Source organism: Fundulus heteroclitus, chromosome 14 (assembly GCF_011125445.2).
Source record: "Fundulus heteroclitus isolate FHET01 chromosome 14, MU-UCD_Fhet_4.1, whole genome shotgun sequence".
Taxonomy (NCBI): Eukaryota; Metazoa; Chordata; class Actinopteri; order Cyprinodontiformes; family Fundulidae; genus Fundulus; species Fundulus heteroclitus.
In genome coordinates, this window is record NC_046374.1 from 24254395 (window position 1) to 24279159 (window position 24765).

The following is a 24765-nucleotide window of genomic DNA, read 5'->3' on the forward strand; positions in this document are numbered from 1 at the left end:
CATAATTGTAACAACATAAGCTTTTCCTGAATCAGTAGTTTGACCCCCTTGTATAACATTTAAAGACATTTGACTAATAAACTTAACATATATCTCAAGCATAAACATATTCCCTTATTGAAACACAAAATAAATTTGTTTACCTCATCGGCGGCATTATATTGAAGGGGTTAATAAAAATGCATCTTGCAGCACCATCCTCTTCTTCTTCTTCTTGTTAGATTTATTGGAGGTTGGCAACAAACTTTTAGTAGCATTACTGCCACTTACTGGTATGGAGCGTGGTTCGTGATGGTCTATCTATTTATATTTATAAATATCCTTGTATTCTACCCATCTATATCATACACACATTCATAAACACACCTTCTATAATCAAATTCTATTGAATAATTTAGTTTTCTTTGAAAATCTAATAACTATTTGTATATTTTTACTCCACAAATTATTCCTCAAAATATCTAATAAATTGACCTTTTCCTTAATACATTCAAAATCTCGCCTCATATATCTTCTCTTTCTCTTTCATATTTAGGACAATTGTTATGGAAATATATCATTAGTTGTTATATTAATCGGGCATTTTTGGAAAATATTAAGAGGTACTTCTGGTCTCTAAACTGTGTCTCCCCTCTGAGAGAAAAGAAAACACACAGCTCACAGGGTTTTTGTTTTAAGGTCTGAAAGCTATTTTATGGTTCTTGAGGTCATCTGGGTTGACCAGCTGTTAGGACATCTGGGTGCTAAATCAGTCTTACTTCATGAAGACTCTCGAGAGAATAATCTCCTTGTTTTGGGAGCAGATAGAACCTGGAGTCTTAATGTCTGCGCCCACAACCCCCAAACTAATCGGTGAGGGGCTGGTCAGTCTGATAAAAGATGGGTTTGCGAAGATGAGGGCAGACAAAGAGCTTACAATGGCTGGGGAGAAGGACATCTGTAACATACTGAAACTAAGCTTGTACATTTTTCTTTGTCTCTTTTGAATTCCAAATGAAAGAAACATGCATATTTTAAATGTTTGCCTCTGATAATTGTTTCTCCTTTACTACCAAATCTTCAACTGGGGTGAGACGGGCAGTGAGAAATGGACAGAATAGACCCATATTAAATCTTAACACATTCTAATATAACATGTTCTATTGTTTAATATTTTCCACAGTAATCACATTTGCCAGTAGTATGCTTTTGAATTTTAAAAAGTGTATAGATACGCCATCCTCTTCATTAAAGTGCAGAAACAAAAAATCTTCATTACAAGCATCGCAGAAAGGGAAAAATAGAGCATCAAATCTAGGGTGTAACGGAGATATCGATCCGACCAAAACAACACTCTGAACATTGGTTCCACCCTGGAACATTTACAGAAATGTGCGTTTTTACCGTCATTGTGATGATTTATTAATTTGACATTATTTGAACTTATTTATTGCAAATTAAATCTATGAAATTACCTTACACAGCATAACTGCTCTTGATGGCTGTCACACCCAGCATGATGCTTTCACCACCATGCTCAGCACTTGGTACAATCTTCATCGATTTACCTCATTACCTTCTGCTGTGAAAAGTGGATTTGTAACACTGCCACTGAATTTAAGCCTGCGTGTTTAGCTTTGAACCTGTGTGGATAAAAAAAAAACGACATTACATTGAAACAGTTATTTTAATGCATTAAAGTTTAATTTCACCCTGAAAATTAGAATAGCTCAAATAAAGCATTAAAATTCCACAATGGGTATGACATTCATGCCAATTATGAGTGGTTTTTTTTTAACTAAACAGTAAATAGCGGGGATCGTGGAGGCTCGGATTTGGAAAGGTACCCTGCCTGCAGCAGCAAGCTGCGGAGTGTGACAGTGGCTCTTTGTGTGTGTCCAGCTTCAGGGCCAGATCTCTAAAAGGATTCCCGCAGTGAGATAAAACTGTTAATATATGACTTGCTTTAAACTTTCTGAGGCGAGGATTTGCCATTTATACGGCAGGACTGTTGTACAGAAAGTCTGACATCTGTTCATGTGGTTCCAGCTCTTAAAAAAAAAAAGGGGGAACTGACAGGCGATTCTTTAGGTTCCCACTTCCCGTTATGTGTGAGACAACAATAATTGCTATTAATAGGCAACGTGAAATAATTAACTAAAGGGGAAGTAGAAATGATTGTGTATGCATGGTGTGTGCGTGCATGAGCTCATACTGGGGGTCATGCCAACATGGGAGGGATCGGACCGTCAAGTGGACAGCTCTGGAGCCCGCCTGCCCGCCCACCGCTCTCCACTCCACTCCACTCCACGCCGGGAGCAACGCGTCAGGGCTGATGCTGGCCAAAGATAGATGGACTGACGAGGGAGGAAAAAAATAAACCTGAACCACCGCACAACTAGAACAAAGTCAGAGGATCGCGGCTGCTCGGCGGGGTTAGAAGAAAACTGTGACGCAGCCGTCAGCCCAGGTCAGCGTCTGTACCGGAGACGGACCGTGGAGTGGAAAAAAAAAGCTTCGGGGGAGCGGACACAACTGGAGCCCCTCTCCGTGAGTTAATTGCTCTCCGTTTAAAAACTCGGTGTTTGTAACGCGCCGGCCGCATTAAGAGCCAGAGTGTTTGGTCGCCTCGCCCTCTCTGCGCGCTTATCTGCTTTTTCTTCATGCGACATTAGTCCTCACAGCTGCCAATTAGTCACAGGACGCAGGCGCGCGCGCGCACACACAGAGACAAAGTGACAGGTCGGCGCGCGAGAACGGCCAAAGCGGATTCCTGTCGCGTGACAGAGCCGGCAGATGTTGCCGCGCGCCCCAAGGCTTCAAAAGGTTCAAACGCAAAGTGGATAGATAGATAGATAGATAGATAGATAGATAGATAGATAGATAGATAGATAGATAGATAGATAGATAGATAGATAGATAGATAGATAGATAGATAGATAGATAGATAGATAGATAGATAGATAGACAAACAAGCCTTGTTATGTCCTTCATTAATATTTAAAAGTTTAAACATTATTCTGTGTGAGTGTTATTTAGAGTTATTTATTCTTGAAATTAAGTTATATATGATGGCAGGAATGTTAGCAAAAATATTTTAGAAATTAAATTTTCACAGGAAAATATTTTTATCTGAGTGTGCACATGTAGTATATATGTAGTATATTTGCTACGTGTAACTGGGGGAATTTGTCCAAAAATAATTTTCATATTTTTAAATATATTTAATAAAATATATTTATAATTTGTCCGTTTTTACTTTGAATTAAATGAATGCATATACAGTCAGGGTTCATGTAGTATATGTGCATGTTGAACTTTTTATGTTTAGATGAAAATGTAAAAAAAAAAAGCCCTTTAATTTATATTTAGTCACAGGTCCTTTTTCACTATATATGTTGTACATTTTCCTAAATCAGTTTTTTTATTACTTTATATTTTATTTATTACTATATATTTTGTTTATTTTCAAAATAACAATATTACTTATTTACTATCTGAATCCGAACTATTTCCATATGAATATTTTTAAGAATTATATACAATTTTATTTGCAGTCAAATGTTATTTTTACTACTTGAAGTAAGGTAAATGTTATCTGAAATAATTCTTTAAATTTTTTTATTTTTTAAAACCTAAAATATTTGTAATAATTTTTGTATTTTGTCCCATTTGTAGTTATGTGAATGTTGCAAAAAAAAAACCTTCTTAACTTACTTTTTGTGCATATTATTTGAATATTTATAAAATATTGTTTTATTCAAGCCAGATTTATACTAGAAGTTGAAGTCTCTCAACAAATTGATGTTTGATTTTAAATTTCCAGAGAGAGAGAGAGAGAGAAAACACTTCCCAACATGCATTAGGTCTATTTAACATGCCTGATTTAGGCATGTTAATCACTGTGCTGTCAGTTTTCTGCTCCAGCAGTGCTTTATTCCTAAACCTAATCTGGTGGTTAATAGCGGTCCTATTTGTAGCTTAGGGCTCATATTTTGTGCAGCTTTCCACTGGCTTTGAAAGGCTAATCTGTCCCTGATATAAGCGCATTGGTCGGCCTGCCATCTGGGCTGTATTATAACAGAGAGGAGAGGGCATTTGAATAATTGATATTTAGCTATTTATAGGAAGATTATTCTGTCCATGTTGCATGAGGGTAGACTACTTTATCTATCTATCTATCTATCTATCTATCTATCTATCTATCTATCTATCTATCTATCTATCTATCTATCTATCTATCTATCTATCTATCTATCTATCTATCTATCTATCTATCTATCTATCTATCTATGACTCTGATCTTTCAGTGTAGGCTGCAGGATGTCCATCTGAAGTGGATTAACAGTGTTACGGCTGCTGTTCACACTCTCTCCTCTCACTCCACTTCACTCTACAAGGACAGCTGACCATTGTTAGCTCTCTCTCAAGCCTCTTTCCCATTTTTCTGGTGGTGAAAGTGTGTGTGACGATAAATACTCTGATCAAACAGAGCTTAACAACCTGCCCAAACAGATAACATAGCGAGGGGGAGGAAAAGATCGGATGGGAGAGGAAGGAAAAGGGGGGGGGGGCAGTGGGAGGGAGGTGAGGTTACTAAAAAACAGAGATGAGGACAGGCTCTTTGTGTTTGAAATACTCGATTATACAAGGTTTTCCAGGTGTAGCACAAAGGCAGGTTAAGATTAGACAATGAGAACAAGCCAACATTTGGCATTTGGAATATTGAAACACACGCGAACGCTGCTTGTTTCTCAGTTTGAATAAGCCTGCGCAATGCACATTCAAGCACAACAGGAAATATAGAAAGAAAAGCGGAGGACGGTGCGAGGCAGAGATCATGAGCCAGATGTTACCCAGTGTCCTACCAGGACATAGCCTGACCCCCACAGGCTGTTAACCCGAGCTGACAGCCTCTTTCTCCCTCTGTCCTCCCTCTGATTCTGGTTGCAGCGGCAGCTTGATGCTGCCTCATGTTAAGTCTGATGGAAATCTGTCAAATATCAGCTAAGATCATTTAACGTACTCCTTGCTTTGCAGAAAAGATATTTCACAGCAATATGTACATAAACTGCATCTGTTTCAACCAGTCCTGTGACGGACTAGAAGGTATTCGATGAAAACCAGCACAGGTCTTTAATTGGATCGACTTCTGGTTGCTATTAAAAGATGACCGGAAAGTCCAGGAGTCCCAAAGCCTTTCCAAACAGAGAAATATCAATGAATTTGTGTCTCCAGCTTTATTGAGTTACTGTAGATCAGGGCCTTTTGTGTTGCTTTTTGAGCTCTGCTAGCCTGCTTCATGTTGTCAGAGAGGGATAATTTCTTGAGTCTACAGGTCAGTCAGTAGTGAGTCCTGGGTGTGGTCAGGGAAAGCTAACCAAAAAACCCGTAAAGATGACTGACCAAAACCTAAACAGGCGTACAGCCATGTTGAGAGGGGTCTGTCCTCAACATGGCCGTTCCAGGTTTGAGTCTTGCCCGTAGACCTTTACCTTGTCTTCTCCAACTCTCTCAACCCTTTTTCACATCACCTCAATGTCAAATACAGACAACAACAACAAAAAAAAAACACTTTTTGGTTGGTACTGAGACACAAAAGTGACTTGTGAGAACATTTAGTGCATCTAAAGCTAATTAATGCAAAGGTGTGTATTTCACCTGCAGTTGAGGGTGTTTTGAAACCGGGATACAGAACTGTGTCAGCAAACTGGTGAAATCTGCTAAATCTGGTGCCCAGCAGTGGTGGGAAGTAACAAAGTACAAGTACTTCGTTACTGTACTTAAGTACAATTTCCGTGTATCTGTACTTTACTTAAGTAGATTTAATAATGGATACTTTCTACTTTTACTCCACTACATTTAACAGTAAGTATCTGTACTTTCTACTTCACTACATTTCTATACAGCGTTTCGTTACTCGTTACATCCAAGACGCATTTCAGTTTTTTGATTTGTTCGTTAGTTTGAAAGTATCCAATGGCGAGAGCAGAATCAGTCCGCTGAACCAGTCCAAAGCGGGAAATAACCATTAGGCCCTCCCTCAAGAAGAGCAGCACAGTACGCAGGACCTGCAGAATCATTAACTCCCAGAATGGAGTCCAAGTTTAGTCATCCTCCAGAAGACCTGCCCCACCCATGGCCTTATTTAAAAGATTTCTTTGAAATAACTGGGTCAAAAAATGCTTCCTGGAGATTCCAATGCCGCCTTTGCCTTCCCCGAAAGCATGAAATTCTATCTTTCAAAAATTCACTATCAAATTTGAAAAAACATATTGAGGTAAGTTAAGTTGCTAAACGCTGTCGATATCGATCCCTGGAATTCTGATGCATAGAATAAAATATCTAAATCTTAACTGTCACAGGGGGTAAACACAATAAAAACATGTTTTATCTGCAGCATTGCTCATTAAAATGGTACATTACTGATTTATTAAAACTAAATACGATAGGTACACTTAATGACATTATATAAGCCGTTAGGTATTATGGTTGGCAAGTACTTTTACTTTTAATACTTAAGTAGTTTTAAAAGCTTGTACTTTCTTACTTTTACTTAAGTAAAATAATAATGTGGTACTTTGACTTTTACTTGAGTAAATTTTTGTCTGTGTATTTGTACTTTTACTTAAGTACATTGTATGAGTACTTTCTCCACCACTGGTGCCCAGTGACCAACCTAGCGATGATTATACAAGCCGATATTATTGTGTTTCTAAAAACATTAAATATTCAAACAGCTTAGCAAAGCTTTCACTAACAGGGTATGACTAGTTTAATCAGATACAAGCTGGTAGAAGTGCAAATAAATAGTTTGTGACTAACTGCAATTGTCGCTATGTGTATGCATGTGGCAGCCATGTTGGATTATGAGGGTGGGGTTTGTGGGAAAACCACTGAGTTCCCAGGTTGGATGTTTGAATTGAGATGTTTTCTGCAGTTGGATTTCCTTGACTTAAAACCCTAAAATGCAAACTTTTAAGGATAAATGGAACGTATCCATCCATCCAGCCAGAACTGGCAGCAAACACCAACTGAGCTCATCAGTCAAACTGAAGGTTGCCTCTGACCAAGATAAAGAGTTGCATATTGCTGTCCTCCCATTAACGGTGTTACAAAGCTGTCCAAATAGATTTCAGCCTAACTACGAGATACACATGCAGCTAAACCTTTGCTTCCTGTTTAAATTTTGCAGCTCATCATTACAAAGATCCAAGTGGTGAGGCTGCAGCCGTTGACTGATCTGTGGTCTGTTTTGTTATCCAGGTGAGTCTAGCATTCATTTCCTGACCACATAACATCGAGACAATAGATAAATTCACTAAAACGCACATAAAAAACACATTTTGATAGGAGATATTGTCTTTCTCTGTACTATATTTCAATGAAAGGCAATAAAATTAAATTAAACGTGACTCTGATAAGAAGTGATCTCTCTCATTTCAGTTTTGTAAAATAACTCCATAAACAGTCTCAATACTTCTGATAAAAGTTGCTCAGTAAGGCTGACACTGGCAGTTCTGAGGAGAACCAAAACCTGTGTTCATCTTACTGTTATTCATGTTTTTGTAACCCTGATAACTTTATACTGAGGTTTGCAGAGAAGGACCAAACCAAGCAAATACAGCGCCTTGCAAAAATATCCTGTGAATTTCTCCACGTTTGGTCACGTTTTACTGCAAACTACATTTGAGTGCCTAAGTGTATTTCAGTGAGATTTTTTATATGACAGACAAACAGGGCGTAGTGCAAAATTGTCTGTTAGGAGGAAAATAAAACAGTGTTGTTTGCAACCAATCCCATTCTTCTGATACTCCTAAATAAAACATGTCACATAATTAAGAAATAACCCTACTTTATTCAGATGAACGTAATTTATTCCCATTATAAATACAGCTGTCCTGTGAAGGCCTCAGAGGTTTCTCAGAGACCATTAGTGAACAAACAGCATCACGGAGACCAAGGAACACATCAGACAGGTCAGGGAGACAATTGTGGAGAAGTTTAAAGGATAGTTGGTTTATAAAACCACCGAGCTTTGAACAGCTCACACATTTCTGTGGAAGGACTACAGCAGAAACACCTGGAAACCTGCCATCAGGACAGATAATGAGACGATTTATCAGAAACGGAGCCAAGAAATCCCTGCCTGGTATCTCTGGAGGAGCTGCACAGGTTCAAAGCTCAGTTGGGACAATCTGTAGATAGTGCACAAATCTGAACGTGTCAAAGAAGGATACAAAAAAAATGTGTTTGACACAAAACTAATAGATGTCATCCTGAATGCACCATTCCTAAAATGGGACATGGTGGTGGCAGGATCATGATGTGACCATGCATTTCTTCAGCAGGGATAGGGAGGACTGGATGGAGCTAAATACAAGACAGTTCAATTCAATTCAATTCAATTTTATTTATATAGCTCCAAATCATGAAACATGTCATCTCAAGGCACTTTACAAAGTCAAATTCAATCATATTATACAGATTGGTAAAAAATTTCCTATATAAGGAAACCAGTTGATTGCATCAAAGTCCCCACAAGCAGCATTCACTGCTGGAGAAGCGTAGAGCCACAGGGAGAGTCGTCTACATTGTCCATGGCTTTGCTGCAAACCCCTAATACTGAGCATGCATGAAGCGACAGTGGGAAGAAAAACTCCCCATTAACGGGAAGGAAAAACCTCCATCAGAACCAGAACCAGGCTCAGTATGAACGGTCATCTGCCTCGACCGATTGGGGGTTACAGAAGACAGAGCAGAGACACAACAAGACAAAAAGCACAGAAGCACACATTGATCTAGTAATCTGTTCTACATTAGATGGTAATAGCAGGTGATCTGTCTTCTCTGGATGATGTCACAGTTAATAGAACGCCAGACCAGGTGTACCTACTATGAAGAGAAAAGAGAGAGAACAGAAAGTTAAAGCAGAAATGACAACACGTAATGCATAATTGAAGAACAGTAGAACTCTATAGAGTGAGAAAATTAGATCCTGATGTCCTCCAGTAGCCTAAGCCTATAGCAGCAAAACTATAAAGGTAGCTCAGGGTAACATGAGCCACTCTAGTTATAAGTTTTGTCAAAAAGGAAAGTTTTAAGATTAGTCTTAAAAGTAGACAGTTGTGGAAGAGAACGGGTTTGGAGGATGGATGGTGGTTCACCTTTCACCAGGACAACAACCCTAAACATACAGCCAGAGCTTTGAGGAAATAGTTTAGATCAATGTATAACTATGTCTTAATTAAATGGCCTAGTCAAAGTCAAGATCCAACTCCAATAGACAACATGTTTCTCTTCTTAAAAATTGACGTTCACAGATGCTCACCATTCAATGTAACAGAGCTCGAGTTTTTTCTTTTGTCGGTAAAACGGATCAGCAAAAGATTTGCAGCTGTAATATAACACGATATGGACGTAGGAGGGAGTGAACGGCTACTATTCACATTTTAAGAAACAAAAAAAGACAAATTACAAGTACACAACACTTAAATAGAAGTTTGTGGTAGTGATGGCTGTAAAAAACTAGTTTTACCACCATTTATATAATTTCAGAACAATAAAAACAGTTTAAAATCGTTGCCACTCTAATGCCGTCTTTTTCTCGTCGCAGGCATGGATTCGCCTACAGATCTTTTCGACGACTCCTCCCCCCAGATGCGCACTTTCACCCCCGGCCTCTCCTCCGCTGACCTCTCTGGCGTTCACGCTGCTCCGGCCTTCAGACCTCCAGGTTTCCCCCTCATCCACCATCTCCTCCAGCCGGGCGGAGGCCCCAGGAAGATCGGAGGGATCCTAACACCAAGCCTGAACTCGCAGAGACACATGGCGGCCAGGAGCCTGGAGGAAGACGTGACCGTCGGTCAAATGGAGCGAGGGATGGAAGGAGCAGAAGAGGAGGGAGGGATGATGGAAGGAGAAGATGACCTGACAGAGGTGAAGAGGAAGTGCAGCGACACGGTGCTCATGGCGGAGTGGAGTCAGGACGTCATGAAGGTGAAGCGGATGAAGTTTGAGTGCAGGCAGAAAGACAAGGCGGTGGAGGAAGACGGGAAGAGGAGGGAGGGGAGGAGAAGGGAGAAGGAGGAGCTGAAGGAGCAGCTAGAGGAGGCCAGGGAGAGACTGCAGGCCCTGCAGGAGAAGGTTTGGAGGGCGTTTGGGGAAAAGGCCGAGAAGGAGGAGAGGAAGAGGAAGAGCTTGACTGGAAACAGATGCGACGGCGATGGAGGGAGAGATGAGGGGATGGTGGAGGATGAGGAGGACCTCACGGGAGAGATGTACGACGAGGAGGACATCGATGCCGCGGAGATGGAGAAGGATTCGTTCTCCCTCCTGTCCGTTTCCCACTACGACAACTTCAGCAAGCGCAAAGAGCAGCTGCGAAAAGAACGAGAAAGGAGGCTGGAGAGAGGAAGAGAGGGAGACGTGGAGGGCATCGTGGAGGGACCCAGACTGTGGCTGGAATGTGGAGGTCTGACGAGAGGAGAGTGGGATGGTGGGACTGAGGAGGAGGAGGACGAGGAGGGACAGAAGTTTGCCAAGGCGCTGAAGCTGGAGCTGGGCAGCGCTGTGGCTCGAGTCATCGACAGAGTTCTGCGTCTTTACACGGAGATGACGGAGCATGCCTCCCCTCCCGCCGCCATCTCTTTTCACCCGTCCGACCAGGGCCACGACGCGGGAAAGGAGAGGGAGGGCTGGATGGGACTGTTGACGCGAGGAAGAGCGGAGGAGGCGACGAAAGAGAAGGAGGACGGCGACAGAGAGCAGCAGCTCAGGAAGATGAAGAACGGGGGCGGCCTCCCTCCCGGGCCGCTGCGTTGCTCCGAACAGTCAGACCTGCCGATGCCACTGGCCGTTCACAGGTCCCCCGACACACGGAAGACCTTCCCGCTCCTCGGACCTCCTCTCTCCGCCAACGTCAACTCCTCTCACCCCAACCTCCCCCTGCATCACCCCTCTTTGACTCGACCCACTCCTCTTGCTCACCCTCCCCTCCTGCCTTCAGCGTCACAGCCCAAAGAGACCTCCTCCGCCACCTCCTTCCACCCGTCCTCCTCCTCGTCTTCCTCGTCTTCCTCCTTCCCCGCACCTCCCCCTCCTCCACCCCCTCCTCTCCCTCTCCCGTTGCTGCACTACTCGATGCAGCAGCTCTTCTCCCGCTCACTCCACCACCCACAGCTGCCTCATCTCGCTCCGTCCCGGAAGGACTACCTGACCTCCGACCCCTTCCTGGAGTTCTCCTCTCACGCCTCCTTCCCTCCGCTCCCTTTCCTTGGACACCTGGACCCATCGCTGACTCGTCACGGAGTCAGAGAGAGGGAGAGAGGGGTGAGGGGAGATGGGAGCATCAGAGGGAGCGGAGGGATGGATGGAGGAGAGCTCTACCTGACCGCTGGGATATCCTTTTTTTTGTCTCTATGTTGGGAGGAATAACGAGGGAGTTCTGTTTGTTCGTCTATTTTTTTCTTTGTTTGTCCTTAACCGGTGTCGTCTTCACACTCAGGAGGGATTGTCTCCCTGCCACCTGAAGAAAGCCAAGCTCATGTTCTTCTACACTCGCTATCCTAGCTCCAACACACTGAAAACCTACTTCCCTGAAGTCAAGGTAAGTGACTTTCATGCACTCACTCCATCCATCGTTCCAAGATAAGGGGTCACAGAGGATCCAAAAAAGGGAAGGATCTACCCTGAGTAAAACCTTCTGGCTGGTGTTTCCAGGCCAGAAGCAATCTACGGTCCCTCCAGCAAGTTCTGGGTTTTTCTTTAGGAGTCTAATTCCTTTAAATACAACTCCACGCCACCCTTGATGTTGCCTTTTTGGATTAGCTGTTTCTTCACCATGAAAGACCAGAAAATGCCTTGCTGTACTGCAGAAGAAGCCTTAAAGTCTAACTCTTGGACTGAAAAAAAATCCTGAAAACTGTTGAATAACTTCCAGAACAAGGTAAATTTTGAATATTCATGTATCAAAAGTGTTCAAATTAAGTTTAAATATGAAATATTGCAAATTTTTTGAACCGATTATGGTATTCCGCGTTTAAGTGCTGCCTCAGTTTACGATCGGCCATTTCCGATGTGTGACGTCAGTTCAAGAACACCGAGAATGCGCGAATCGAACTTGCATAGAAACACACATTGTTTACGTTGTACAACCGGTACGGCGAACAAGGATATATGGATGTTTTCCAGTATATTCTTTCACACACCAAATCTGCAGATCCACGTCTACGTTGAGCAAGCGCTTTTAAAGAAAAATCGGCAAACTAAGTCCACAATAAAATGCCTTCTAGGTGCGTAGTTGTTGGCTGAAGTGCAGACCGCGGTGAAGTTGGCTTGACATTGGGAATTCAACCTCCGCGGAGTCAGCGGGATCTAGCTCACGGTTGATCCGGTTGAAGGACTCCGATTTCGGCCAGCGTCTCTCAGCTGCTCCCTTCTCCCATACGCGGTGGGACCGTCAACAAATCTGATTTGATTTTTGTTTCTCAAGAGTGCTCCGCTGACTCCGCAAAGCTTGAATGTCCATGTCAAGCCAACTTCACCGCGGTCTAGTGCAGGCCAGAAAGTAGCGCTACATACTTGGCCGAAGGATTCGAAAGAAATGGGATAAATTCGTAAAAGAAACGCGAAAGGACTGGATTGCCGGCAGTGACAAAAGTGTTTTATGCAATTCACACTTCACGAGCGAGGATTTTGAGGGGTACTTACAATGGAGCATGGGCTCTATGTGTTGGCCAGCGTTGGATATAGTCTCCTTAGGTTCACCTTGTTCAAACTCCGTTTCTTCGTAGATATATTCGGTATCGGAGTCGCCGATGCTTGAGGTGGAGTTTGTAGATGTATCAGACATTTTTTTTATAAATTTTTTGTACGTAGAGTACGAGTTATTAATTAAATTTAATAAATCGGTAGCGAAAGTCGTATTGTTAGCAGCTGGATGCACGGTACTAGTTCTGTTTGTGACGTCACATTCCGGAGCAGCCGAGGTTCGGGCTCTTTCACTCTTTCAGCAAGTTTTATCGAAATTACTTCGAAACGGCGCACATAATTCACAAATAATATACATTTCTTTACTCTGGTGACTATTTGAATGCATCTGCGTTAAAATACATTCAGTCCAAGAGTTAGACTTTAATCCGTCTATCCATCCCCTGCTCAAGCCTAACAACAAGCAATGCTCCTCTATTGGAGGCACAGACTGACTTTTGTGGAGAATCATAGCCTCAGACATAGAGGAGCTCACCCAGATCCTGGCTACTTCAGACTCAGCTGCAAACCACTCCACTCTATGCTGAAGGTCATGTCTTGGACACAGCAGAACAAAAATAATAGACAAAATGCAAAAATCAGACCCTGAGATTGCCAAACTAGATACCGTCCTCTTCATGACTACATCTTTAGATCCAACAAGGGGAGCCCCTGGCAGAGTCTAGCCTGCGCAGAGAACTGGATTGATTTTATAAATAAAATACAGACACAGCTCTTGCTTTGTGTGTGCAACGACCAGACTGTGCTTAGAGGCATCCCCTGCACTCTCTACTCCCACACCATCCTTCAAAAAAGGCGAGAAGGACAGAAGCCTTCTCTAGAAACCTTGCATTGATTGGACAACCAGACTCTAATGGGGCAAATATCTGATCCACTGTCCCACAGGTAGAAGCAACGCTTCTTCCATAAACAGACGTAGAGTTGCTGGCTGCTATTCAACATCTCAGAGAAAAGAGATTAACTCTACTGTAAAAAAATTTTTACCTAATTTGTATCAATAACTATGAATTGTTTCCTGTTCTTGGAAAAACTCCTTATATAAGTGTTCTAATAAAAAAAAGGTAAAATAAAGTAAAATGATGGCAAACCATTAATACAACGTGAGATTTTCAACTTGCAAAAAACACTTAATTTTGTGTGAAATTGCCCCTTTATGAAAGAAAGACCAGGTTTTATGGTGCTACCAGTGAAAAACAAGTTTCAACAATGAAACATCCCCGGTTATTCCTCCAGATCATCTCACTCCAGGTCACAATAACTTTGCCTTGATGAGCATCAAAGTTCCCCAACAATGCCTTATACATGTAAAAACAAATGTTTCCCCCACAATGTTTTTTAAAAATAATATTGTATAGTTTACAGATAAGGTTTCATGCACACAAAGTCACGCAATATGCCACTGAGCGTCTTTTTAAACATGCCAGGCACATAGGGTGCATTTATTGGTTTATTGTGATTGAAAACCTGCAGGAAATAACTCTGACTTAATAAACGCACTAGTATTATCCAAGGGCCATATGGCAGTAGCATAATCTCCAACCTTTAATCTGAGCAGATTCGATAAATAGGAAAACAATCCCCCAATAAGAAAAAAAAGTATCTCCTAAAAGATTTTTTTTAGTTCCCCACTAAATGGACGCATATAAATTAAAGGATGAGTTTTTCTAAACTGTTCTGAGTGAGCTACAGCAATGAGGCCGAATACATTTTGCACTATTTAAATGGTCCACAGTGAGATTAAAGCTACGACCTTGCCATAATTAGTTTCCGTATTAGGCTTCAGGGTAAACCAGCACAAGTGGTGTCAACTAACCCGGAAGCATGAAACAGCAGCAGACACAACTTGTCCAAACTCCAATTACCCTCGCTGTGTAGAAAGACACATGTTCTGGTTTATTAATCATTTGGAAATAAACTGAAGCTGGATGTTGTTTTGTAGTTGGTGCATCCGATGAAAACTCGGTGCCACCCATGAGATTTACACGATATTGTAAATAAGAGAATAAAGCTAATAAGCATCCTTCTCCTGCTGTCTAGTTTAACCGCTGCGTGACCTCCCAGATGATCAAATGGTTCAGCAACTTCAGGGAGTTCTTCTACATCCAGATGGAGCGATTTGCACGGCAGGCTGTCCGCGATGCTCTCACCCGGTGGGTTACGCTCATCTCCGAATCCCGCTTAACTCTTTATCTCTGCAGGAGTCCGAGCATTTTCACAGGAGTGTGCTCGCATGTGCGCTACAGTATTTTAATCTTCCTTACACTGTGGATGATCGTGCATGGGCATTCTCTGCAAAAAAAAAAAAAAAAAAAAGGTTGGGAATTACACAGCAAATAGAGTAGATGATAATGCAGATAATCTCAAGTCGACTCAAGTCAATCATCATTCATTTTTACAGACATTTCTTACGTGTATTTTTGTGTGTCTGCACTCTGCACATTAACTGGTTTGTTCGAGCCAACGTATGTTTTTATGGGTGATTTTGTAAAAACGAATGAATTACACCGAGGATGTTTTTCCACCCAGGGATGGTGCAGCTCGTCTGGGCCGAGAGAGTCAGCTGCGAGTGAGCCGTGATACGGAGCTGTACCGCGTTCTGAACATGCACTACAACAAGAGCAACGTCTACCAGGTCAGGACAGCAATGGCGCGTGCATTATACGGACTTCTGCTCAGACTGCTCTGCTACGAACACCACGGCCAGGGGCATCATGTTCATTTTGGGGTGGGATGATTCATTTGAATCATCCTTTACCAAGGAGGAATTATTATACCAGAAACTACTTACGATTTCCAAAAAGAAAAAGCTGCACACGTTTAATTATGTGGCAGATTTTCTCAAATTTACACTCAAAATAAATGAACATAAACACTTAAAACACAGACAAACTCTCACATTAATATTTGGAGAAAATGCTCCTTAGCAGGTAGCAGAGAAATCACGTTTTATTTGTCATTGTTTTCGTTAATACTGGCGGCCTATATGATCACTGTTGATGGCAGAATGGGTGGAGATAATTTAAATTGTTTTTTTTCTTGGTACATGCCAACCTTTAAGCGAACATACTGCTTACAACTACCTTTTCCATATGGTTGAGTCGGAGTCATTCCAGAAGCTCAATGCTAGCTTCCCTTCTCTACTCTAAAACTAGTCAGGATGTGTGTTTGGGAACAACTGTGTCCCAGTTTTAACCGAACCAACCTAAACTGAGTCAGATTAAAGTACCAGGGACAAGTTGTTGAAAAATGGGCTGCACTTTTGGAGCGTTGTGACCAATAGTAACCTTACAGCATCTAGGTCTTGGGTTTAAATCCCAGCCTAGGGTCCTTCTGCATAGATTTAGCATTTTTTTCCACATGTACACACTGGCTTTCTTGTGCAATAAGCATGTTGTGTTAACTGTTTACCCCAAAGTGCCTCTAGGACACTCTCCCAATTGTCAAGCTTGGTGGTTGCATTGCACTCTGGGATTGCTGCCTATTGTTCTGGTGCATTGCACAAAATGGGTGAAATGGTGAAGTAGGAGGATTGCCTTTGTGGTCTTTAAGTTCATCTCATAACTGGACAGGACATAACTGTTATTTCCAATTGGGCAACCATTGTAAAAACACACAAACACTGATTTCAAAACGGATAAAGCGAGCTAACAATAAGGTTCTGGAATATCCCTAATTTCAGTCCTGTTAAAGGTTAGGATATTACCCCCATTTAAATGAACAATCAATGTTTCTGATGACAAGGGTGGGTAAATATGATGGTTACTAAAAGCACAGGGTTTCTTTATAATTCAAGTGGCATTTATCTATATATTAGTTGGGTGTATGCGTAAACTTGAGCCCTATATGTACTGTATAATTTCGACTTGGGTGAGTTAGAAAGAAAAAAATCCTATAAATTAAAACTTGTGCTCCAAATAGTTGTTTTAAAAAGTTATTGAAAAAAGTGGCTGTGTTATCAGTATACCAAAAAAAGAAAATGGCCAACTAAATCGCTAAAAGCTTAAAACTAACACGGCCTTTATACCGATGATGAGTCCATGTAAGCTTCTGACCAGAACTGTAAATACATTTATTGGTCTTTTGAATTGTAGAATAATGGATCTTAAGTGCGCCCTCACCTCTTCCCCAACACTAGTGGCTCAAACTAAGTAAACAGTTTTTTATTGTGTGTCACAAAATTCCCACATCTACCGCTAGTCGGCAGTAGTGGTTCACTAAATTTACAGCAAAATGACGTCTGACTTTTCATTAACGTTACCTGTGTCTGAAAACCCCTGTTGTAACAGACTCTGTTTTTTTTCATCTTTAATTTAAATCAAGTAATTTTACTTTTAAATTTTAAAAGTAAAATTAATACAGTTTGAAAATGTCAGTTAAACATCGGCTACAGTGCCTGCATTTTAAAGAAACGAGTGCTGTTGTTTATTCTTTTAATACCATAACAAAACTGGAAAAGCTGATGTGCCTATGATAGTGTATATATATATATATATATATATATATATATATATATATATATATATATATATATATATATATATATATAGTGTGGGTGTGTGTGTGTGTGTGTGTGTTTGTGTAGCTTTGAAACACAAGAAAGGTTGTCTATCTTAATATATAACGTTATATATATATGTATATATATATATAATGTATATATTATATACACATATATATAATATATATTATATATATATATACACATATATATATATATATATATATATATATATATATATATATATATATATCATATATATATATATATATATATATATATATACACACATATATATATATATATATAGTAAATCATATAGACAGACTTAAAGTTAATTACATACATTGCAATCTGATCATAGCTTTTTTTTTACTTTCAACTGGTAAAAATCCATCTGATTACATTGGGCGTTATGTGAGTATTTAATGACAGTGTACTACAAATGTGAATATATTTGCAAACAGTCCTGATTTAGGTTTTAAATATGCAAAATGTCACATTAGTAGCTTTTTAATTTTATACAGGTTGACATTTTCAGGTTGGTTCTGTTGTTCATGATGGTCTTCTTTTGTACCATCTTTGTATTAGCTACATACTACTGTCATTAGAGTTTAATTGGTGTTGAAAATGTTCTATAAATATCGCTGTTTTAAGGAACATTTAGTTATCTGCTTTGACAAATGGGATTTTTAGTCCGTATCGAGTAGGGCTATTTAACAGCAGCCTGCATAGTACCCTGCTCTGCTTATACTTTAGTTTGTATTGGTAATGGTAGCATATTGCTAATAGTAGCCAGTAACTAACACTAGCCTGAAAAATACCCCCCACTGCTAACAGTAGCCTGCACTGTAGTTTGCATTGCTTATAGTAGCCTAGCCCCACGTCTAATAGTAGCTAGTATTTAGCAGTAGCCTGCATAGTATACCCTATAGGCCTACTGCTAACAGTAGACAATAGTTTAGTTTGTATATCTTGAAAACTGTAGTTTGTAATGATAATAGTAGCCGTTGGTGTTAACAGTAACTTGTATTTAACAGTAGCCTGGTTCACTAATAGTAGGTTACCTTGCTAATAGTAGTTTATATCACAATAACTAAGTCCCACAAAGTTTGGAGTTACAATAAGTAGAAAAGCAGGTAGTCCAAAGAAACATAGTGATTCAGAACTGTACAAGAACTCTGCAGAGAACTGGGAGCGTGTGCACTAGTTCCACAGAGAGCAACTAAAAATTCATTTTTCTGCTTGTGATGAATGACAATGGCAACAAAACTATTCAAGGGCCCAAGCATTCTTTGTAATTGATAAAGAAGAGAAAGCAGATAAACCTGAGAGATGCGAAGAATTTTGAGCATTCCATCTGCATAAATAAAAGCAACGACCTCGCGGTTTAATTAAATCCTTATCTGGTTTTTATGATTTCACCGACTCACTGGACCTACAAATTCATCTAACACTTCAAATCAGGGAAGAATATCAAAATATTAAGTATAAACCGTTGCTTATGAAAGTACATACCAAAAGCCTATTACAGGTATGAGAAAATTGCAAAACATCCTTGCTGCTTGCATAAGGAATTTGGGCTAATTACTAGTCTGAACATGAAGGTTCAAACAATGCCAGGAGGAAAAGACATGAACTATGGTCTAAACAATTTGAAATCCATCATTGTAGCAATAGACTATTTCAGGGTTGAAAACATTTTAAACAGTTGTTGATTTAAAAACATGAACCAAATGACAAACAATTATAGTAAAACTACACCATGCCAACATGCCAAAAACAAGGATACATCCACAATGTTATAGAATCTGATAGGGCTCACGATTTATTCAAATAAAAAAATAAAAGTAAGTATTCAAGAGGCACTTAACAGTTACTTAGATGAAAGGAAAGTTGAAATGTCTTGGAGAAACCAGATGCAGCATATAATTACAAACATCATGTTGATGGGGGGGTTGGTGATATGGTTTTGTTTACAGCCACAGGACCTCAGCACCTTCCAGTCAGTGCGTTCACTATGAATTCCTCTATTTACCAAAGTGGCCTATTCTAGACTCAAATATGAGACCAACGGGACAATGAGGGGCTGAGAAAGAAATGAACAAAGAGATTGCTGTGGTCCAGTCAAAGTCCGGACCTTAACCTGATTAAAATGCTTTTCTGACCTTCAGAGAGCTGTGGCGAAACACATGAACTGAGAAAATAATGTAAAGTTCTGAAAGTGACTACTTTATTGACTTCACTTATTGCCTTTCTGTTTGTGTAAAAAAAAGAGAAATAACAGTGGAATCTGTGGTTTGTTTTAGTCCATTTGAAATGTAATTTTATTTCTCTAAACCTGATAAAATCCAGATCATTGTATATTCTAGCCAGACATGTAAATACCCCAGTTCGTATTACTTACTTTTTCAAGTTACTGTGTCTGCACATTAAGGAGCAAATATACACGTCTTTACAGATTTATCTTTATCCTTAGCTGCTTGTAAAAAACTGATAATCTGCTAAACTAGGCTTTTAGCTTCTTAACTTTAATAGGTTACACGTTTGTTTCTGTGTGCAGGTTCCAGAGAGGTTTATCGAGGTGTCAGAAGTGGCTCTGAGAGAGTTTTACTCTGCCATTTGGACTGGGAGAGACAGCGACCCCTGCTGGAAGAAAGGAATATATAAAATCATCTGCAAGCTTGACAGTCCTCTGCCGGATGCCTTCAGGATGCCTGGCTGTCCGGTGGGCTGACGACCAGGCCCTGTTTTTCTGCCGTACGCGAACACTCATGCATGCTCAAGTACATTGTTCTCAAGGCTTAAAAAAAAGCTGTCAAACTGTGAGTGAGGAGTTTAGTGCTCAGTTTGAGGTTTAAAACCATTATTTAGGATACAAACGCATACGTCATCAACACGAGACAGACACTGGACACACCCAGTGCTTAAATCAGAGTCTTGTGACTGCACTTATCTTGCCCATACCACTGAATTAAAAGGGACGGAGCAGGAATTCCTTCTGCAAACATTCCTCTGCAGTCAGGCGGAGCCCAAAACCGCAGCTTATCTACGTTTCAGGTTTGACAAAAACTCTCCCGAAACCGAGGGCTGAAACAAGCTTGTGTTATTTATTTTGGCCCATATTTATGATGATCTTCTCTGTATGTGTGAGGCCGCATTTTACTGATGACCAGGTTAAATATTACAGTATAATTCCCGGTTGTTGAATTAAAATTTGATGCGCAGCACCTTGAAAAATCGCCACACTTGCAGCTACAAACCAACCACTATGCATTTTATTGGGATTTTATGTGATGGATCAACACAAAGTAGCGCATAGCTGTGAAGCGGGAAGTCGAAGAAATTGGTTATCAACATATGCATTTGTTTTCAGCCCGCTGAATCCAAACCAGTGGTTCTCAAGCCCGTCGTATCCTGGAAGACGTTTTAAAAAGAGTCTTTTTAGCGTGTTGCGTTGTCTTTAAAAACACACAACAGAGAGTTTCCTATCTATTGGCACAGCTCGGCTGGCTGAGGGGTGCGGTTCATCCAACCCAAATATGGCTGCTTTGCATTTTAAAGGTAGTGATTACAGCAGTAAACAAAGAGTTTACTTGCACTTCAGACAATTTGATTTTTATTCAATCTTTTATACAACCAACACTTTGCAGGCTCCTTTATAGTAACACAGTGTCCACAATGTTTGAAAGTGTAAAATGCAGAGGAATACAAAACTTTTAGCTTTGGTTGCTTGCAGCACTTAGCCTGCTCACCAACCATGTATAGCAGCAAATCTCCTAAATTGGGTTTGCTCACATTCTTAGAGCTAATATCCACATCAGCAGCACCAAAGGCAGCCCAGGTACCAAGAGTGGTACTTCTACCACTGTTAAGACCCATGAACCTAAACCATTGTAGTGGTAGCTCTGGTTGGATGATTAGGGTCGATGTATTACTGTAAGGCCTGCTGTGATGAAGAAAGAGCTGAGCCAAAAAGCAAAGTCCACCAGTCTGTCTACATCCAGTCTGTATACAAGCGGTCGAAACTAGCGTCCTATATAGGCCGGGCTCAGCCTTAGAGACAATGTGAGGAGCTCCGTCATCTGGGTGGAGCTCCAAGTAGAGCCAATGCTTCTCCATAGTTGAAAGGATTTCACTGAAGTGGTTCAGGTATCTGATCAGGATGCCCCCTTGGGACTTTATCACGTCTGGCCTGGGAACGTCTTTGGATCCCGCAGAGTGACCTGAAGGTTGTCTCTGGGGAGAGATGTCTGGGGTTCCCTTCTGGACACATAGACCCCACAACTCGATCTTGGATAAGCAGAAGAAACGAATGAATTAATGGATGTCCTGCTGGAAGGTGAACCTCCACCCAACTTTCAAGTTCTTTGCAGCCTCCGTCAGGTTTTCTTCCAGGGTTTTACTGCATTTAGCTCCAAGCATCCTCCCATAAACTCTGACAAAGGTTAAATTATGGTCTTATTTAATCAGAGCTCCCTCTTCCACCCGTTTACTGTGTTGCATACATAGCGTGGCAACTGGTTGTCCTGTATTTTAGTTAGGGGTGTCGGAGTAAAGGGGCTGAATATCAATGCACACCACACTTTTTAGATGTTGTTTGTAAAAAAAAAAAAAAATCTTCATTTACCAATTTACAGTTTTACCGTTGTACTACTTTGTGTTTACCTATCAAACAATCCCAATTTAAAAAAAACCCAAAACTATCCCAGAGAGAACGTGAGGAAATGTGTAATTAATTAATTACCTTTGCCGAGTACATCCAGGCTGCTTCTTTTAAACAAGCTATTTCATGCAGACATTCAACAATAAAGTAGAATTTTGATCTCCTGCATCTCACAAACATTTTAATAACAAAAATATATGATGTTGTCGTGAATTTTTACGCAGTCCGGTGGAAAAACAGCATCAAAGGAGCGCGCCTAAATGTTTGTGTCGGGGTTCTCCATCTAAAGCAGCTTTTTAATCTGTTCTATAATTGTACAATCTTCATCGAAAAGTGAGGCGTTAGTGTGGCCGGGAAAAAAAAAAAGTTTGATTATTTATTAGAGTCTAGAAATAAAGTTGGTTATCCTTCGCTGCGTCTTTGCTCAGAGTGTAATAATTGTACAGTTTCTGTGCATGATACATAAAAATGTGCTCCACATGGAAATCTGTTAAGACATATTGAATTTGACGTAGCTGTATATTCATGTTTTGGTGTTTCTTTTATGTACTCTTATTATTTTTATTTTTTTTATATTTTATATTCTTTTAGTGTGAAGCTGAACTAAATAAGAAAATATTCAAGCTTTTGTTTTACAGGACATCTTTTTTTTTTAAATCTTGTATATTGTGGCTGTTTAATCTGAAAGCAAAGATAGATTTTGTTGGTGTAAATTACTCGTGATGTGAATTCAAATTGCGTGTTTCCCAGATTTGTAATTTGCATTTTTCTTTTTCTGGTATATTGTACAGAATGTGCTGCAGTCTTTGCTGTAGATCTGTGCCTCATTCACACTTTAAATTAATCTCGATGTCTTATCAGCAAATTAAAGTAATTCCAAGCTCACCTCATTAAATCTGTTTATTCAACATGAACAGCATTGCACATTTAGCTCCCTCCATGGTTATTGGTAAAGAAAAAGAGCGCTAAGCAAGGATCCCCCATCGTGCTGAACATTGAGAATGAGCTGCTTTTCCACATCTTAGTTTGCTTAAAACCAAATAAAGAAATCTTTGTTGCCAAAAGCTCAATATTGGTCTAATTGAATTAGATTGAAAACACGTTTTCTATTCTGAGGGAAATTACATAAACACATTTCCAGTAAAAAGTCCAGCTATAAAAAGGCCTTTTCCTGTCATGTCCTCCAAACAACTGCTTAGCATTTAGATATCGTCTAATGGTTCTCATGACGACTTGGCCTAAGACCCGCTTTATAGATTAGTCAGTCCTCCTAAGGTCAATACCAGTGAATCTGCTAAAAAAGAAATATATCCTGACATCAGATATTAAATTGTCTCAAACAACTGTTTCTTTCTAAGAGTTATGCTAATGCAACAAAAGTTTTTATCTTTTATGTTGTTTTTTTACACATTTTTTTCTCAGGGACGGGTGACGGTAATTATGGACGGCGCTCTATCTGCCTCCAAAATCTCAAAAAAAAAAAAAAAAAAAAAAAAGTGCTTTAATTTGTTAATAGGGGTCAGCTGCTTGTGAGCCATGTGATGGAGCAGCTGGTTCGCATTCAGAGGGAACGCCACATACAAAGGCAGACATGTTCCCCGTTTAGGATCAATTAAAGGAATGAAGACAATACATTTATGCACTTGTCTAAAGGATGCAATGCTGAAGACAATTAGGGATCAAAGGGTGATATATCGCCGGCTTAAGAGAGAATTTACCAATATTTCAGGCAGTCCAATGCCTGCAAGAGCTAGAAAGATGTATGCAGTGTTTAACCTGAGAGAATAGATGCAGTTCTGCATTTTTTAACAAATGCAGAACTGCTGTTGTTATTGTTGGATTTTTAGGCTTCAGTCATTAGATAAACCTTTATTTTGTTAGACATGTTGTTATAGATATTTTATGAAAAATGCTTACCAAAAAAACAATTTAGCTGCCAGAAAAGTGATCCCCAAAGAGCTGTTTGCTTTAAACTTGACATGGTAGATGATCAACTAAAGAATGCTGCGTCTCTCACACTGCAAAAAGAGAACTAAAAATAAGTAACATTTTCTTGAAATGAATGTATTTGCCCTTGATTTGAGCAGGTAAATAGGATTATTTGCCAATGGAATGAGTATTTTTACCCCTAAAATAAGATAATTAGACATCCTGCACTTGAAATAAGATGATGGAGATGAAATGTTCCTATTTTAAGTGCAAAAATCTTATTCCATTGGCAAATAGTCTTATTTACCTGCACAAATCAAGGGCAAATACATTCATTTCAAGAAAATTTTACTTATTTTTAGTTCTATTTTTGCAGTGCAGGTCCTGTTTCAGGTCTTTGCTTCATTTTTAAAAAGGTACGACTTTAAGATATTTTCCATCTCCTTTGTTTCCACTCCACTTTCTTATTATTAGACACATACTGCACAATATGCTGCCAAGGACTGGATGGGAAATGACAAACACAGCATCCAAAAACCTTTAAAATGCCTTTTAAATGCAGGAAAAACTTAAACAAAACCAACCTTGAAAGAGTCTAATCTGATTTATAACTTTTTATATATTTTTATGGATAGCGCTGTTAAAAAGCATTCAGTGTATAAAGTGAAAAACAATTCAAACCAACCTGGCTGTCCAAATGGACATACGTAATTGCTTTTATTGATTCCCTAATGAATTAACTGGGATTAACCCTGATTATTTGGTTCGGTTTTATTAGGCAAACCCAGGCCTGATTACTGCCGGACCTTAAATAGAAACTGTCTGATGGTATGGAGTTGGCTAAAACACCTTAAAAATTCAAGAACAGATGACAAAGTGGCTGGCATCTATCATTTCTAAAGCTCTGGGACTCCAATGAAAC

At 40.0% G+C, this 24765-nt stretch overlaps 1 protein-coding gene across 2 annotated transcripts; it reads left to right on the forward strand.

The window, feature by feature from the left end:
• The first annotated feature begins 2201 nt into the window (after nucleotides 1–2201).
• On the forward strand, nucleotides 2202–22799 carry prox3 (prospero homeobox 3). 2 transcript variants are annotated; one of them, XM_012876807.3, is made up of 7 exons: nucleotides 2202–2529; nucleotides 7175–7245; nucleotides 9596–11379; nucleotides 11480–11587; nucleotides 14788–14900; nucleotides 15277–15382; nucleotides 19812–22799. In XM_012876807.3, the coding sequence occupies exons 3-7, from the start codon at nucleotides 9598–9600 to the stop codon at nucleotides 19983–19985; spliced, it is 2283 nt and encodes a 760-aa protein (XP_012732261.2). In that variant the 5' UTR covers nucleotides 2202–2529; nucleotides 7175–7245; nucleotides 9596–9597; the 3' UTR covers nucleotides 19986–22799. The 2 variants fall into 2 exon arrangements, with proteins under 2 accessions (XP_012732261.2, XP_036002481.1); XM_036146588.1 differs by lacking the exon at nucleotides 7175–7245.
• The last annotated feature ends 1966 nt before the right edge of the window (nucleotides 22800–24765 follow it).